We start from the raw sequence: 17,859 nt of genomic DNA, 5'->3' as shown, positions 1-17,859 counted from the left end.
TAAAAATAAATTAAAATAAAACAGGAAAAAACAAGTAAGAAAGCTCTAGTCGAGACTGCTCGACTACGAGATCCCCTGAACCCTTGGAGTGCTAGCTATTTCAATAATTTTTCGCGTCTTTCAGCTTACACAAGAAACACACACACATACACAAACACATACACATACAAGCACCCACGCATAAACACGCATGGGCTGCAGTGTGCGCTTACTATGAGAACTTAATTGTTTAATAACTTTTTTTGTGGACGTACGATCTTCATGAAACTTTCAGATTATGATTATAACATGAATATGCATGTAATTGCCAAAACACAAGTCTCTAGTATTTGAAATACGCGTTTTACAAAAGTGAGGGTGAGGGGGTGAATTTAGAGGTGGGGGGTAAATTTTAACAAAAACCGAAATTGTATAAATTGCATATAAGCATTCAAAATTTGGAGACTCTAGCAATAAAGGTGTAGAAGATATAATTTTATAACTGGTTTTCGATAAGGTTTTTCATCGATAAAAAAAGATCGGGATGAGTTATCGAATTTTAATGATAAACTCGATATCCGCGCTGTAATTACGAACATTTTACAAAAAATTTGAAGTCTCTAGCTCTTATATCTTCGGAAATCGACGCGTTCAAACATACGGACAGACGGACAGACGGACAGACAGACAGACGGACAGGGCCAAATCAACTCAGCTCGTCACCCTGATCAAGAATATATATACTTTGTGGGGTCTGCCACGCCTCCTTCTGCCTGTTACATACATTTCAACAAAACCATTATACCCTGATTTCCCATTTTCAATGGGTTCAGGGTATAAAAAAACAAGTAGGAAAGCTCTAGTCGAGACTGCTCGACTACGAGATCCCCTGAACCCTTGGAGTAATAGCTATTTCATCTTTCGTCTTTCAGCTTACACAAGAAACACGCACACACACACACAAACACACACGCACGCACACACAGGCATACATACATACATACATACACACACACACACACACATACACATAAACATTTACACACACAAGCATAAACACGCATGGGCGGCAGTGTGCGCTTACTATGAGAACTCAATTGTCTAATAACTTTTGTGGACATACGATTTTCATGAAACTTTCAGATTATGAAACACACAAACGCATACAAACACACACATACACACACACATACACAAACACATACAGACACATACACACACATACACAAACATTTACATACATATACACACACAAGCATAAACACGCATGGGCGGCAGTGAGCGCTTACTATGAGAACTTAACTGCTTAATAACTTTTTTTGTGGACGTACGATCTTCATGAAACTTTCAGATTATGATTATAACATGGATATGCATTGCCAAAGCACAAGTCTCTAGTATTTGAAATACGCTTTTTACAAAAGTGAGGGTGAGGGGGTGAATTTAAGGGTGGGGTGTAAATTTTAATAAAAACCGAAATTGTATAAATTGCATATAAGCATACATTAAACATTTGGAGACTCTAGCAATAAAGGTGTAGAAGATATAATTTTATAACTGGTTTTCGATAAGGGTTTTTATCGATAAAAAAAGATCGGGAGGAGTTATCGATTTTTAATGATAAACTTGATATGCGCGCTGTAATTACGGACATTTTAAAAAAAATTTGAAGTCTCTAGCTCTTATATCTTCTGAAATCGACGCGTTCATACATACGGACAGACGGACAGACGGACGGACGGACAGACGGACAGACGGACAGACAGACGGACAGGGCCAAATCAACTCAGCTCGTCGCCCTGATCAAGAATATATATACTTTGTGGGGTCTGCCACGCCTCCTTCTGCCTGTTACATACATTTCAACAAAACCATTATACCCTGATTTCCCATTGAAAATGGGTTCAGGGTATAAAAAGAATTAAGTATGTTGAAAGATAAACGTTATAACCTGAGAGCTTGCAAAGAATCTATGTAATAAAAGAAAGCGAAACGAAGTCGCTTCCGTTTACAACGACGCTCAAGGGACCGTCGTAATACCCGGAAGACACTATAGCCCTACACGCTTGCTCATATAAGTTTGTCTGGGGAACAGAATTTTCGTCGCAATAACCCGTTATGGAGTCGTCATAACCGGATTCTACTGTTTATTATATATACAGGGTATGACAAGCCATATGAGAGTTGAAGAGCGTGGCAAATTTTTTTTTAGTTTTTAATTTTTTATGCTCATTCACAAATTTATTTAATATTGTGAAATATTCGTTTTGCTTCCCGTCTGTGTGTCTGTCTGTCTTCATATTGAAAAAATATATATCAATAATTGTAATGCATACTAAATATTCTCTTCTTATAAGTTATTGAATTTTTTTTCTTTTACGATCTTGTACAGTGAAATGAGAAATGAGAAAACTGAGATTCATATATGTATATTGTTTGTTTAAGATGTGTCTCTGTTTAATGGAACTTAATAATAAATTTAGTAAAATTTATATTTTTCAGGTAATTATAGCTTACAATTTCAATCTCAAATACACTACTTAAAAAACTTTAATTTTTCTGTAGTCTGTTAAGCTGATTATTCATTCCCCCTTATATAAATTTTTGGGGAAGCCCTGTTATAGTTATATACAATTTTAATTTTGCGTCATTTGATATATTAATATTAAATTGACTGCGAATAAAATATCAAAAGTGCTTAATCATACTGCGCCTTAGGCGAATTCATTTAAATATACTATCACTTTTTGGCACTTGAACACATTCGTTATTTATTGTTTAGCATATCTGTTTAAATTAGCAGGGCTTTGTTTCAGCTTTTCATCTATTAACAATTAATGCTTTCGAGTGCTTTTCTGCGTGTCTGTGTGTGTGTTTGTGTGTGTGTGCGTGTGAGTGTGTGTTTTTGCACTTGATTAAAATCAAACAGCAGTCAATTCCACAGTTGCCAAGTCATGCGAAATGAATATGCATAAAATCTGTGCAAATATCAACTATGAACGTTTAAACAAAAAGCGCGCGAGAGTCGGCTGAAATGCATTGGCGGCAATTTGTTTGGATTTAAAGTAGAAAACCTATAGAAAATAGATATTTGTTTATACATATTGTATATATCGAAATGTGTATGTGTATAAATGAGTAAATGAAGGTCGCTGGCGCCAAAAATTGATTATGAAAGTCGCAACATCGGCAACGAAATGGCAAATCCGTCGAGCTGAGGCCGAACTAAAGACGCACATATGTATCTATGATGTTGTTTGGCCATTAATGAATAGCAGCACATTAATGTTTTACATATGCAAATGTCTATGGCTGAGCTTTCAATTTGTAATCGCTGTAACGTGAAGTCATCGCCATTAAAGCGCATAGATACAAGATAAACAGAGATACCCGGCTCGAGAGTGGGAGAGAGAGAGGGAGGGAGTGGAACAACGTTGACATTGAACTCGAGCTGTCAACATTAGCATCTGCTCCCGCGTCTTTAAATAGCGGAAGCACTATATATCATAGCTATATTTATTCGCAAGCAATTGCTAATAGGCAAATGGTTGATTAGCGCATGCTTTGCTGCCAATGGATGTCGAGCATAATCCAATGCTGTTAATCAAATGCCAGCCAGCTAGCCAGCCAGCCAGCCCGCCAGCCATGATATGCAAAACAAAAACATTTGGCTATGACTAAAATCGAAATTTATGGCGTGTGATGAAACGGAGCAGAGGCTGCCTGTGAGCCGCGAATCCAAATAAACTGAAATGAAATTTTTGCAAGTTCATGCGCTGAACTTGAAATACAAAGACGAGAGCCCCAACTGTTTCTTCGTGCCCAAACTAGTCCGGGCTACTGGGCCACTGTCCAGCACCGGCGGCGTCTGGGTCTGCGTGTTGGAGCGAACGTAGCGCGTCAAACTGACCGACTTAACCGACGGGCAGCTACCCGTCTTGATTCGTGCCACATAGGCTTCGTCGTTGCAAGCGCCGGCAGCGGCGATTCATTTAACCAGCGGACAGCAGCGCGCGCGCATGCGCAGTAGCTGACGAGATCCCCAATCAGCCAATCACAACTCGAAGATCTAAAATCTAAAACAAAACAAGACATCGACTGCACAACGCTCTAGTCTATCCGTTAAGGAGAGCAGCACGCCCATTGCGTAAGTGCACTCTGAATGCAGTAAGCATAGGCAAACGTGTTTAGAATTTCGCAACTAATGAAGTGAATAAAATGTGCCACATGCACATATTTGGGGTCTGCTGAGCCGGATCTGTGTGAGTGCATTGCTGACTTTAACTGAAACTGCACTTGCTATAAACATGTGTGATATATCTCTGGCTATATTGGTTTAGAATAACATTTCATCAGCCAAAAGCAGACAAAGTGTGAATATTAAAATATTTATAAAATTGTGAACAGTGGTTGCATCATGAAAATATAAAAAAGAAAACATTTGGAATTTCTTAAAAAATAATAGAATATTTCTTTTGGAATAAAAATATATATAACATCAAATTTGGTATTTATTAAAAAATATTTTAATAAATTTATATTTCATTTGCACTACAAATATATTCAATATGTTTCGTGTTTTTATACAAGTGATTTGTGCATTTCGCAAGAATGTTTAAAATGCAAATTTTGCATATGAATATAAAAATATTCAAAAAAATTTTATTGCACAACAAAAAAGATAAAAATTTTCTTGTGATACATATTCAGTTTTTAAGTTTTCTTTAATATAATAAAAAAAAAAGACTTAATTGAAGTAAGTTGCAATCTAAATTTCAGTTTATATATCAAACATCAATTTTATTATAATTATCTAATTATTTTAATAGGTTTTATTACTCGTATATGAAATCTGATTTTTGAGTTACTTCCATGCAGCTTTCGCAAGTAAAAGTGCACTTAAGCAAGTTTTTATCAGTTTTAAAAATAGGTTCATCAGTGTTATTTTCCCTTGGCCAATCGGCATGGCCAACTAATTAAATAATTCATGTAATATCTGATAATAATTGTCCAACATTTATCTAAATCTAATTCAACTGTTTGAGTCATTCGTCACGCCAGCAAATTGTTAAACTTGGCTAATTGGATGCAGCCCCCAAGCCGAGCCCATTGAGAGGCATAAAATGCAAATGGATATGTATTGAAACATTTTCTATGAATTATATTATTGTAAAGAGTTTTTATGACAGCCATTAATATTAAATGCAGCGGAACCAGTTTGATCTTTGTTTTGACAACAGAGTCACTTGCCACAAGAGCTGCGGGAGCTGTGAAGAACTTTAATGAGCGCATCGCCCTTCGATCGATTGCAGCCATGAAATTGACAGTTCGTGGTAGGGCAGTTCTGTATGGGAGATCTCGTCCGCTGACCGGTTATAAATGAGCTTTTCTTCAGCGCCAGTGACAATGCGACTGAAGGCCATGCACGTAGAACCAATTGTGCGGGAACAAAGGCAGCTGAATCGGTATCGTTACATTGACTGATTGCACAGATAAATCAATTAGTTGTAAGACGTATCTCCACTCTTTTATTGAGGTTAATTGAAATACCTTCTTTTTGTTTTCTTGCTGTTGCTGCTATTGCTGTTGTTGTTATTTTTGCCTATTTGTGCAATTTTGAGCTTCGATAGACTTCAATGTTTGAGGCAAAAAACCCAACAATATTGGCCACTTAATTTGCATATAAGGTAATTTTGTGGAATCACAGCGCGCCCACTACATTGAGTGGCTTAGTTTAGATTGTGATGCTCTGCAAGAGAGAGCATTGCAATTGTAGCAATCAATTGGCGACACGGTTAGAGAGACATATAAAATAATGGTTTCAATTTGGGAAAATTTGTTACTATCTTTTATTTGTTTTTAGTTTAAAAGTATTTTTTAATATATCTTTACTTAATATTAGAGTATATTTTAAATTTAATTTAATTTTTTTTTAATGTTATAATTTATTTTTTACTTATTTATATTTTACACAAGTGTGTGGATGTGTGTGTGTTTTTTATATATGTAAATTATATTTATTAATTTGCTTTACATATATTTTTAATACATTAATGAGTACATTATAGTACAGTCAATACTAGACAAAAAAAAAAAAATAAATAAATAAATAAATAAATAAATAAATAAATAAATAAATAAAAATAAATAAATAAATAAATAAAAATAAAAAATTAAAAATAAATAAATAAATAAAAATAATAATAAAAAAAAATAAAAAAGATAGATAATAAATAAATAAAATAAAATCATAAATAGATTAAATAAAATTAACTAATTTTTATTATAGCCAAAAAATATATTTATATATACATTAATTTGTTCACCTATTAAAATATAATATGAATATTCCGTAAACGCATTTTCCCATGATAAAGATTCACGTCTAATTTATTTCTTCAATAGTCACTCGCTTGTACTATTAAATTTAATTAAAGTAAATATAATGATTATTATGCAGAAATAATTTCAGTATACATATATTATATAAAGCACAATACCAAAAATTTAAAACAAAATTAATTGCTCCACTCCAAGCGTATTCTTTAAGCTTAAGTCCACAATTTGCTCTGATGAGTTATTAAATAAGCAATTGAATTATATAAATTATTCTACGCATGCAATTATGCACAGTTTTCCGAGCCTTGAGTTATATATTTAATTATATATTAATTATGAGCCGCATACCTAAAGCCAGTTCAGAAACTAAACTAACTACAAACACAAATCAAATTCGACTTTTTAGTCTAAGACTATCATACGGCAACATAAGTATATTTTCTTAAATAAATATTCTTTATTAACTTAATTCAAGCGTATTGTGAAGTCGTTGCTCTTGCAGCTTTTGTGCTTATTTATTGATTTCTTACATTTTGTTAATGTTTCGTTTGGCTTCCATGAACATCCGCGAACGCGTTTATGGGTCAACGTCAAATGCGGCAAATGTATTTTTGCCCGGATTGCGCTCGAATTATTTTGTGAGTTTCGCTTTCGGCTCTCGCCTCTTCTGCTTCTTCTTCTTTGTCTGCTTGCTCACTTTTCAGCTTTTCTGTTTTGATCGGCAACCGGTTCAGCTGGCCACATGTTTGTTATTGTTTGGCTTTCTTGTTTCTTTTGTTTATTTATTTTTGCACACTTAAACTTTTATTGCTGCTGTTGTTTTTGTTGTTGTTACTGTTGCTGTTGTGCATCGATGTAATCGGAAACCTGTTGAACTTGAGCTAAAAAAAGGGGAATAATCAGCGGATATCGGAGAATAGCCGCTGGTGCGTGAATTTTGCGATTTTTGGCCAGAATTAAAGTGAAATCGAAGGCCGTTTGCAATTTTGAGGCGAATGCTAATGCGTTGAGTATCTAGAACGTTTTGCTAATTAGCATATCTTGCAGATACGTTTCCCGTTGCTGCCGAAGATGCGCCTGGCCTACGTGCTGATACTCTGCCTGTGCTGGGACTGCGCTCGGGGCCAGCTGTTGGTGGATCTGGTGCGCGATTTCGAGACATCGCTGCTGAACACACGCATTCCGGACACCACGGCCTTCCGGCCGGAGTATGACTTCATCATTGTGGGCGCCGGGTCGGCGGGCTGTGTGCTGGCCAATCGACTGAGCGAGATTAGGACGGCGAGTGTGCTGCTCCTGGAGGCGGGCGACCAGGAGACCTTCATCAGCGACGTGCCCCTGACGGCGGCCCTCACCCAGACCACGCGCTACAACTGGGGCTACAAGGCGGACGCCACGCCCAACGCCTGCCGGGGTCTGCGCAACGGCGTCTGCAACTGGCCCAAGGGACGCGGCATCGGAGGCACCAGTCTGATCAACTTTATGCTGTATACGCGCGGCCACCGCCGGGACTACGACGGCTGGGCGGCCGCGAATAACACGGGCTGGTCGTACGAGGAGGTGTTGCCGTACTTTAAGAAGTCCGAGCGCATCGGCATCCCCGACCTGTACAAGTCGCCCTACCACGGGCGCAACGGGCCGTTGGATGTGCAGTACACGGACTATCAGTCCCGCCAGCTGAAGGCCTTCCTCAAGTCGGGCCGCGAGCTGGGCTACGATATAACCGATACCAATGGCGAGAAGCTGCTGGGCTTTGCCAGAGCCCAGGCGACCATCCGCAACGGCCGGCGCTGCAGCACCAGCAAAGCCTTCATCCAACCCGTGGTGCAGCGGCGCAATCTGCACATCTCGATGAAGAGCTGGGTCACCAAGCTGCTCATCGATCCGGATACCAAGATGGCCGTGGGCGTGGAGTTTACCAAGCACCGCCAGCGATATGTGGTGCGCGCCAGCAAGGAGGTCATCCTCTCTGCAGGCGCCATAGCCAGTCCGCAGCTGCTGCTGCTGTCCGGCGTGGGGCCACGTGCGCACCTGGAGGAGCACAACATACCGGTGCTGCAGGACCTGCCAGTGGGCTACAATCTGCAGGATCACATCACACTCAATGGCCTGGTGTTCATGGTGAACGATTCCACAGTCAACGATGCACGGCTCCTCAATCCCACGGACATCTTTCGCTACATCTTCTCCGGCCAGGGTCCCTACACGATTCCTGGCGGCGCCGAAGCCTTCGCCTTTGTGCGCACGCCTAGCTCCAGCTTTGGTAAGACATTCCATTCATCTGGTCTAATCTGTAGTTTAACTCTCATGTCAACATTCTCAGCCAAGGACTATGCGGATATGGAGCTCGTCCTGGGCGCTGGCTCGCTCAGCGGCGATCGCTTTGGCACCCTGCGCGATTTGCTGGGCATCACGGATGAGTTCTATGAGAAAATGTACTCCGACATGCAGAACAAGGAGACCTTCGGCCTGGTGCCTGTTCTGCTGCGCCCCAAGAGCACTGGACGCATCTCCCTGCGCAGCCGCAATCCCTTCCACTGGCCGCGCATGGAGCCGAACTTTATGCAGCATCCGGATGATGTGCGCGCCATGATCGAGGGCATCGAAATGGTACCAACTTCCGTTTATATAGACATGGTGGAGTCTTCTCTGAACACTGTTAACTTTTTTACAGATCCTGAAGATAGTGCGCACCAAGTCCATGCAGAAGATGGGAACGCGATTCCATGCGCGTCCCTTTCCGGGCTGTGAGCATCTGATCTTCGCCAGCAACGACTACTGGCGCTGCTGCCTGCGGCTGTACGGCTCCAGCTTGCAGCATCAGTCGGGCACCTGCAAGATGGGGCCGTCCACGGATGCCACGGCTGTCGTGGACCCGGAGCTGCGAGTCCATGGGATTCGGCACCTGCGCGTGGTAGATGCATCCATTATGCCGCACGTGCCGGCGGGCCACACGAACGCAATTGTTATCATGATTGCCGAGAAGGCGGCCGACATGATCAAGAATGCGTGGCGCATGAAAATCGTGCCGCCTCAATGATGAACGAAGTCTGTTCCAGTAATTTATATTTATTGCTTAGCTTTCGTAGGATGGGATGGTGAAATGGTATTTTATGTGATAGGTTGTTGTTATCTTAAGTACTCAGTCAGCCAATTGATTTGGCCACATTTAACGAAATTCCAAAATCGATTTATATTACGATTTAATTTAATAGAAATTCAACTATTCAAAATTCGCAACTTGCCCAAAAAAGTATTCTAAATTTCATTATTGATTTTCATTTAAGGATTTTTTAAATGTATTACAAATCACAAGATGAAAAATGTATTCACAATGATTATATTAATTTTCATTTTATGATTTTTAAAATCATGATCGCTTGTTAATATAGAAATAATTAAAAAATGTGTAACAAATCAAATTTTTTAATTATAAACAAAAATGTATTCATAGTTTTAAAGTGAAATATATGCATATCAAAGATTTGTTTTGTTTTTGAGAATATTATAAACTATATTCCTTTCCTTAAATCGAATGCAAAAATGAAGAAATGCAATTGAATATTAAATTAAATATAATATATAAAAAAAATAGCAAAAATGCTGTTATGTTATTTTTTTAATTCAAATATTTCTTTTATATACACATATATTTATAAATTTTTTATATATAGTTTCAGAATTTAAAATTGTAGTAATTTCGAATTGAATTCACAATTTGAAATTACTTATAGCCCGCCAAAATGTGAATGCAGCCTTTAGTTTCTTGATATATATTTATCTCGCTTTTAGCTCAAATGCCATATGTGAATTGTGAACTGGTTCATATAGCTCATAGCAAGCAGCTTTGAAGCGTATGCAGTTTTACTAGTTACATTGTCGCACACTAGGTGGCGCCACTGAAATGAAATAAGTCAGAAAGATATGTATATAAAAATGTTTTTGAAAATTTCAAATATTTTGAAAGATTTATAATTGGAAGTTAGATGCAACAGATAGCGCACATACATATTGTTTTCAAATAGCTGATCATATTAATATAAAATTTGATATGATGTCCATGGAATTATTTAAAAATCTGTCAAAAACATTTAAAATCTCCTTGTTTCCATAAAAAAGTCAGCCCAAGTGTTAACTTTGTTTTGATTTGGCGGCATGTGATTTGCGCAGACTCCGCAAATGTCAAACGAGTTTGACGCCGGCGTCGCTGTCTGCGTCACTGTCTACGTCGCTGCCTGCGTCGACGTCGCTGGCTTTCATTTAACCGTTAGTCGAGTTCAGTTTTTTGGCGGCTTTCGTGTGAGGGGGACCGTGACGTAAACGCGTTAGGGACGCTGGCCATACGGCGTACGCTACGTGTCGTGAATATTACGTTAGTTATTAAAAAAATTAATATACATAGTTGCTATACAATTAAAGTGCGAGTCGTATAACTAAAATTAGACAAAATCAAAGTGAATCTGGGCTAGAGCGAAGGTGAATAATAATAAATAATAAACAAAATACTAACAAACGTTCGGCGTACACGTGGCCTGTTGTATGAGTGTGTGTGCGGGTGTGTATGTGTGTGTGTTTGTGTTTGTGGGCGTGTGTGTGTGGGTGTGGATGGATTGTTGTGTGCATGTGGCATGAAATGGAGCAAGAGAAAAAAGTTTATTACTTGAGGTCCCGCAGGGCGCTCTAATCAAGTAAAAGTAAAAGTAAAAGCAATTGGGGCTTAGTCGACGCTATTGTTGTTTTTGTTTTAGTGAAATTAACTATTTTTATTAGCTCGCCCACACACAATATGCGCATACACACAATACATATGCAGTCGGCTTTGCGTGGCATGTTGAGGATTTAGCTTGATGCAGCCCCTCGCTGGCAATTGCTTCAACGGATTGTGACCTCGTCTGGCGTTGGCGGTCGCGATTTTGGGGGTTCCTTAACCCAGCATAGTGTTTAACCTACATTGCCGGCTCCGGCTGTGGCTCTGGCTGTGGCTTTGGCTGCGGCACGTGGCGTATGCGCAATATTTTAATTAAATGTCGAAATAACTAGGATGGCAACAACTTGAAATTACGCTCGACCGAAATAACTCAAGTATTTGCTGCTTGAATGTGAATGTGAAAATCTCGAGCATTTGTACAAACGCCAGCGGACAGACTCGTCCCTGAGGCGCAACGAGTGCTTAGTACGTACCAAAAAGTCGACGCCAAGTTGCCAAGCTTAAAGCGGCCTACATTAATTACACGATTTAATCGCCACAAACGACGGACAAGTGAGTATTCCTATTCGTATCCTTGTTTTGTTGGCCTTTGCCTATCGCCCTATAAATCAATAAGACCTTTCAGTTATTACCCCGAGCAAATAGCGCTTTGTTGTTCGCCTCATGAATAATGAGCAACTTAATCACGGCGAACGCTGACTGAATGCGCCAGGGGATGTATTTAAATTTGAATGAAGCCTCTCAAGTGCACGTAAGACGGCATTTGGCCAGTTGAAGACATGCTATTGAAGAAATTCAAATTATAAATGTTTCTGATAACAAAGCCTATTATTGAGTTTAAGTTGGGGATCTTGTAAACCTTCAAGTGAAAAAAAACTGTTTTCTTTTTTAGCTAATATTTATTTAGTAAGACTGGTTTTGCTGAGTCTGCTAGACTGGAATATACCCTAAGTCCTGTGAAGAGAGCTGATATACTATGCAACTCCGCTTGGGCTGCAGTGTGGGTCATGCTTTGGGCAATTAATTCTTGAATAACTAGATGACCCTTACTCAAATTAACCAAACGTGATATTTGAAAAATAAAATGACTTGGCTTAGTATTAGAAACAAGATTTTTTAGATTTTTTAGGAAGAGTATAATACACAAAATCCGATACAAAATTTTTATATGTGCAGTGAATCTGATATATTTAGTTTTTAATTTTTCCGTAAACTACATTAGCTAGCTGGATAATAAGAAAATCGAATGAGCTATTGGAAAGGAATAATAGACTCGTGCTGTATTTGATATATTATTACACATTTAAAATTTCTAGTCCATAGTTTTTGTTGTTTATGAGATTGCTGCGTTTATACGGCCGAGCAGACAGGGATGGCTATATCGACTTAGTTCATGGTGGGGATCTAGGATATAAACTTTACTTGGTCAGCTACGCTTATTTTTTAACTTTTACATAAATTTTAACAAAATCCTTATCTCTGATTTCTTATTAGCCCTTTAAAGCTAATGAAAAATTGGGGTATTAGGGTACAAATTTATGCAATAGGCAAAAGGACGCGTGGCAGACCCGATAAACTGTATTTAGTCTTTGGCAAATCCGAAATTCTTTTACATATACAAAGTGAGGTGCGTTTTACTTATAAATTCTTGCATTTCAATAGATGAATTTGATAATTATGTAAAGAAATAAATGTTAGATCAAAGGCTGGCCTCATACAAGTGGAAATCGTGCTGCCGGAAATGCATGTTGTTTTTCTTATCAATTTGTATTATTGAGTTAGTTAGTGAAAGCAAAATTGAGTTAATATTGTTTTATGTTGTTAGAGAATTAGTTCTGAGCGCGTTCTTTTGTTTCGGCAAGTAATTCATGCCTGAGCAATTACCATTTCAATCAAAATGCTAATTTCGGCCGTCAAATACCAAACGCCAGTTTGTCCGGTGTTTGCTGTTAGGCTGTCACTCTCGCGTCCTACGTGAGTGGTTACCTGGGCAGGTTCTTTGTTGCACGCTACACGCTCCACGTCCCACCTGCCACCTCCCACCTCCCACCTCGCACGTCCATTATGCGCTTTGGCATATTTAATTATCTGGCAATTCATCAGCGTGTTTTGTGTGTGCTTTGTCTTTAATTTGCAGCTACCCCAGCTGAAATAATGGCACCCGCATGCGGAGGCACACAGAGAGAATGTTTCTCTGTTGCGATAATAATAAAACTGTAATAAACAATAAAAAAAAAAGGAGCAGAGCAACAAAGCAACAGCAGGGCGAGAGGCACGAAATATTGCCAAGTGAGGCAGTCGCAGTCACATAAATGGAATGACAATGAAAGAGGACACAGTTGCTGCCAAACAATGCGCATATGTATGTGTGGGAGGCAAGGTGTATTGCACACACGCCCGACAGCCTGCGGACAGAGAAGTCCACTGTGGGTGGCGTCGGGGCGGCGGGGCGTGACGCGCCCCTTACTTCCCTCCCCGCCCAAAGAAAAACAAAAAAGGCCAAGGCAACTGAGGCGGTCACAAATGTTGCCACAAATGTCATGTGCTCGAATTGCAACTGAACTCGTCGCTGCCTGAGTTTTGAAGCACGCCACATTACGTATACGCCCCACATTATGCTAACCCCATGCCATGAGCATTGCGTAGACGTTAAGTTGCCACAGGAATATTACCAGCAGTCACGTAGGAAAGCAAATGCTGCCTCGTCGCTTTAGTGTATGTGCGTGACTTACCATGTGTAACAGTGTGTGTGTGTGTGTGTGTGTGTGAGTATGTATGTGTGTGGGTCGCTTATCAGCCATCATAATAATTGTTGGGGCAATTCCCTGGCACTAAACTCACGCTACACGAATTCATGTGCCAGCGAGTTGGGACATACAAAAATATCTCCATGTACATATGTGTGAGTGTTGGTGTGTGTGGGTGTGTGTGTAACAGTAAACACGCGACCATTTGGTCAGCCAGCCACATTAACTGTGGCCAGTTGGAATGTTGCCCAAGGCGCTCAGTGCGAGGCATAATTACACACGCATTTGGTGGTCATAAAAAGAACATTTGTGCAGATGTATAATGCACAGAGAGAGAGAGAGAGGGAGAGAGAGAGAGAAAGAGAGAGAGAGAGAGAGGGAGAGAGAGAGAAAGAGAGAGAGAGAGGGAGAGAGAGAGAGAGAGAGAAAAAAATGTGAGAATAAAAGCTAAACAAAAAATTGCTCAGTAAATACACTCGACTATGAGATACCCTATAGGCAGAGACAGCTCACAGAACTTTTGTGAATCTAAATACATTTAAACGAAGATGCCTAGCTCACTTTACTATCATATAAAAATCAGAACTCAAGTCTGTACGTCATATACCTATTCCCTTCACATTCCTCTTTAGCTAATTCCTCCATTAGGCAGCACACGCATTCTTTTTTTGTAGGGCATACAAAAAATGTGCAGCGTAATGAAAGTTCAACATTTGCGGGAGTAACAAATGAATTTAATATGGTATTGTGCCTTAAAATTTTACTATCCGCCGTGGCATGTTCTACTTCAGTTTCATTCTCTGCTGCGTGCAACGTTTTTATGAATAGTTGAAGCACTGAAGAAATATTAAAGGCAGCAGGGGCACAATTTCTGGGAAATTATAATTTTACGATGCTATTCGCTTTATTTTGTTTTCCTTTTTAATATCAGTAAATTTTCATATTGCAGTAAAATGGAGTCTCTCAGCCATGAGAGTTTCCTTTGCAGAGCAGTCAGTGCATATTTTTTGTTGATCAAATATTCAATGTATTTTGATATTTATTCTTGCATTCATCTATATATACAATGTATTTAACTATTTGTATACTTTCAGTTTATTTCAAGAGCCGATTCGTATATATATATATAAATATTTTTTTTTAGCTCATTCAGGAGAGCGAAGTGAGTAAAATTCATATTACTCGGCTGTTCGTCCGTCCATTCGTCCGTATAAATGCCGCTATCAAATGGCAACGTTCTTACTTATTTTAAATTTCTTTATTATAGATTTATATATTTTCATTTAAATTTGTTGGCAGTATTATTATTGAGGAACTACTCTTTATTTCAATTTTGAAGGTAAATTTAAATATAGATCGATATATCGATACTTGCAATGCATTTTAACGATATTTCAATGCATTCTGAGAGTAAATTTAAATATATCTTTGTATGTATATATCTCTCTTTTCAATGCATTTTGGGGACATTTGACATATTTTCTCAGAGTAAATTGAAATATGTATATCTTTACATGTATGTATATCAATATTTCGAATGCATTTTGAGATCTAATTGAAATATTTCTATATTTTCGAATGCATTTTGAGGTCTAATTGAAATCTAACCGCCATCCACATATTTAACACTCGGACAAGTGCTTATTATAAATCAATTGGGACAGTGTTTAAGGGCCCTTGAAATGTGCAAATTATGACAAACGATTGCTGCTCCTAGGCCTAAGCTGTGAGCCGTTGTTTGCCCAGCATTGAGTACCTCGTTAAGGGCTCTTGGGCGGCGGCTATTAAGAGCTGGGTCTGCAGTAATCAATAATGATTTATGCTTTAATACATATACTCATTGGTTGTTTCAATTTTACACACTGCTTGCCTTTAAAACGAAACTCGTGTTGGCTGCCTTTGAGCGGGTCCCTGTGCCTGTCTGTGCGTGTCGCTAAACTAGGGCAGCCGGAGGAGAGTTGAATCCCTTTTGGTAAATATCTGCTGTGGCGTTATTTGCGCCTGCTTTTTAATGCACGCAACGGTAGCATTTTATGGCAAAGCCAACATCCTTTGACAGTCGACCGTCTCGCTCACTCGCACTGTCTGTGCGGCTATTTAAACAGGCAACGAGCCCCACGGCGATCAAACAGTAGCCAGTAACAGAATAAAACTGAAGCCATAAGAGAATTGCAGCTGGAAGTAGACTCGCCCGGGGCGCTCTGGCAGAGCTGACGACTCGGATACGGCGACTGGTTTAAAGCGCAGTTAAAGGCCAGAACGATGCCATTAAATAACCCAGCAATGAACAATAAATGTGTGTTAAGCCGGAGAGTGCAGAGCTTTGCGGCGTGCCGCAGCTTAAGCATCCTCGCTGAAATATGCCTTAAAGACAAATATACTAAAATACCTTGAATATAATATAATAAACTTAAGAATATGATAAGAGTTCTGCAATGTCTTTAACTAATGAATATGGATTTATTTGAATTTATTTAATATTTTTATTTTTTATTTATTTATTTAATTTTTTTTTTTTTTTTTTTTTTTTTTTGGAGCTTCTCACACTTAATATCTTGATAAGTTTATATGCAATCTTAAAAATGTACAAAATATATTTAATTTAAATTTAATATTTTCTACACTTGCATTTGTGATTATATGGGTTTTTATTACTGATAAATAATATTCTAATAAATACAGTTTCAGTAAAAATCAAACCTCAATTTTTAAGTAGTCTAAATTAGTATTTATTAAAAATAATTAATAGGAAGTTATAATTTTATTTATATTATATATTATATATTTATATTTATTTTATTATACACTTATATTTATGCATATATTAATTTATTTTTTATCGAATCGACTAATAAGTTATTATTTATTATTATTTACATATTATTATTTATTTATCGAATCTTATATCAAATAACATGAACAGCATATTTAGACCTACTCTATATATTTTTTATTGAATAAACTCAGAGCTGCATTTCATAATGCTTTCAATATGTTGAGTTACTTCACTCAACAAGCTTGTAGTACATGGACATCGTCTTCAAAGAGCAATCGCTTTCGCACTCGCACTCGCCCTCGCCATCGTGCTCGCATATGATGGATTATCTTTCAGTGTCATGGTGGCCATAAACAATTCCATTAAACTGCTGACTGCTGGCTAAGCCCACGCAATCCCGCCAATCAAATTGAATCGCCCTGCCATGCTATTTAACAAGCAAACATGATCCATGTCCGTGTCCATGTCCATATGGAGTCGACCAGTGTCGGGGCGACTGCACCCAGCCCGTGCCGCTATGAAAACAAACGTCGCAGTGGCAATAATATTTGCAAGAGGCCAAATCAAATATGTATAAAGTAAACACGCCGCAGGCCCCACGAGGAGGCCATGCCATTCGATGCCGTTCGCTGCCATTCGGATGAGGGCGACGGTCACTCAATCAATTCTATAGAAATGTTTTCATTATACCCTCTATGCATATGCTCGATGACAATGGATAGAGCTGTTCATATTTGAAATAGAACATGATGTTTCAAGGAAATAAATATTTTTGGATGCAAAGCAGAATCAGCTGAGTAGCCTTTGATTACTCTCTTGAGATATTAATAGATAAAATAACACTTTGATATCACTGCATACCCAGGGTATGCACAAGTCACCTATGCCTACAAAATATTTCTATATTTTTTTAGCTAGCTGCGGTTGCCATAGATTTCCTGCAGATTTAAATTTTACAGCCAATGCTATTAAATGAATCGACGATTTTGATGTGTCTATATGTCTATCCATGAGGCCATATATTTTCGAATATAAAATATGTATGCATTGCAAATTTCAACAGTCTGGGTTTGAAAATCATAATAATAAGCTGTGCGGCGCATGGGTCGTATGATTGATATTGTGGCCGCATTAATTACGGACTCATCAATTGGTTATCTGCAGACATTATTGAGATAATGAAGTATAATTATGGCCATCAACGCTTTCAACTAGTTCGCTCACGTTTCGACAACGTTCGGCCAACTGCATTATAATTGATGTTGGAGCCATTCTCGTTGCCGAGCTAGAGCATTCAGCTAACGTCTTCA

General features: G+C 38.6%; 2 protein-coding genes across 7 annotated transcripts in view; both read left to right on the top strand.

The window, feature by feature from the left end:
* Positions 1 to 2,997: 2,997 nt before the first annotated feature.
* On the top strand, positions 2,998 to 9,804 carry LOC108609147 (glucose dehydrogenase [FAD, quinone]). Of its 3 annotated transcripts, none has more exons than XM_089472912.1 (4): positions 2,998 to 4,241; positions 7,366 to 8,581; positions 8,642 to 8,928; positions 8,993 to 9,804. In XM_089472912.1, the coding sequence occupies exons 2-4, from the start codon at positions 7,390 to 7,392 to the stop codon at positions 9,356 to 9,358; spliced, it is 1,845 nt and encodes a 614-aa protein (XP_089329038.1). In that variant the 5' UTR covers positions 2,998 to 4,241; positions 7,366 to 7,389; the 3' UTR covers positions 9,359 to 9,804. The 3 variants fall into 3 exon arrangements, with proteins under 3 accessions (XP_089329038.1, XP_017856351.1, XP_089329042.1); XM_018000862.2 differs by having other exon boundaries at positions 3,001 to 4,126; XM_089472916.1 differs by lacking the exon at positions 2,998 to 4,241 and adding an exon at positions 6,337 to 7,244.
* Positions 9,805 to 10,595: 791 nt separating this feature from the next.
* Positions 10,596 to 17,859, top strand: part of LOC108608914 (uncharacterized) — a 66,504-nt gene continuing 59,240 nt past the window's right edge. For 2 of the 4 annotated variants that reach the window (XM_089476229.1, XM_089476134.1), the window contains exon 1: positions 10,596 to 10,794. The gene's annotated coding sequence lies outside the window, so the exon portion shown is untranslated. The remainder of the gene's footprint in view (positions 10,795 to 17,859) is intronic. The other 2 variants (XM_089476240.1, XM_089476227.1) reach the window with 1 other exon arrangement.

Source organism: Drosophila arizonae, chromosome 2, assembly GCF_054131065.1.
Source record: "Drosophila arizonae isolate 15081-1271.41 chromosome 2, UAZ_ARI_1.0, whole genome shotgun sequence".
Classification (NCBI taxonomy): domain Eukaryota; kingdom Metazoa; phylum Arthropoda; class Insecta; order Diptera; family Drosophilidae; genus Drosophila; species Drosophila arizonae.
Note: the sequence above shows the minus strand (reverse complement) of the source record. Positions and strands in the feature narration are given on the sequence as shown.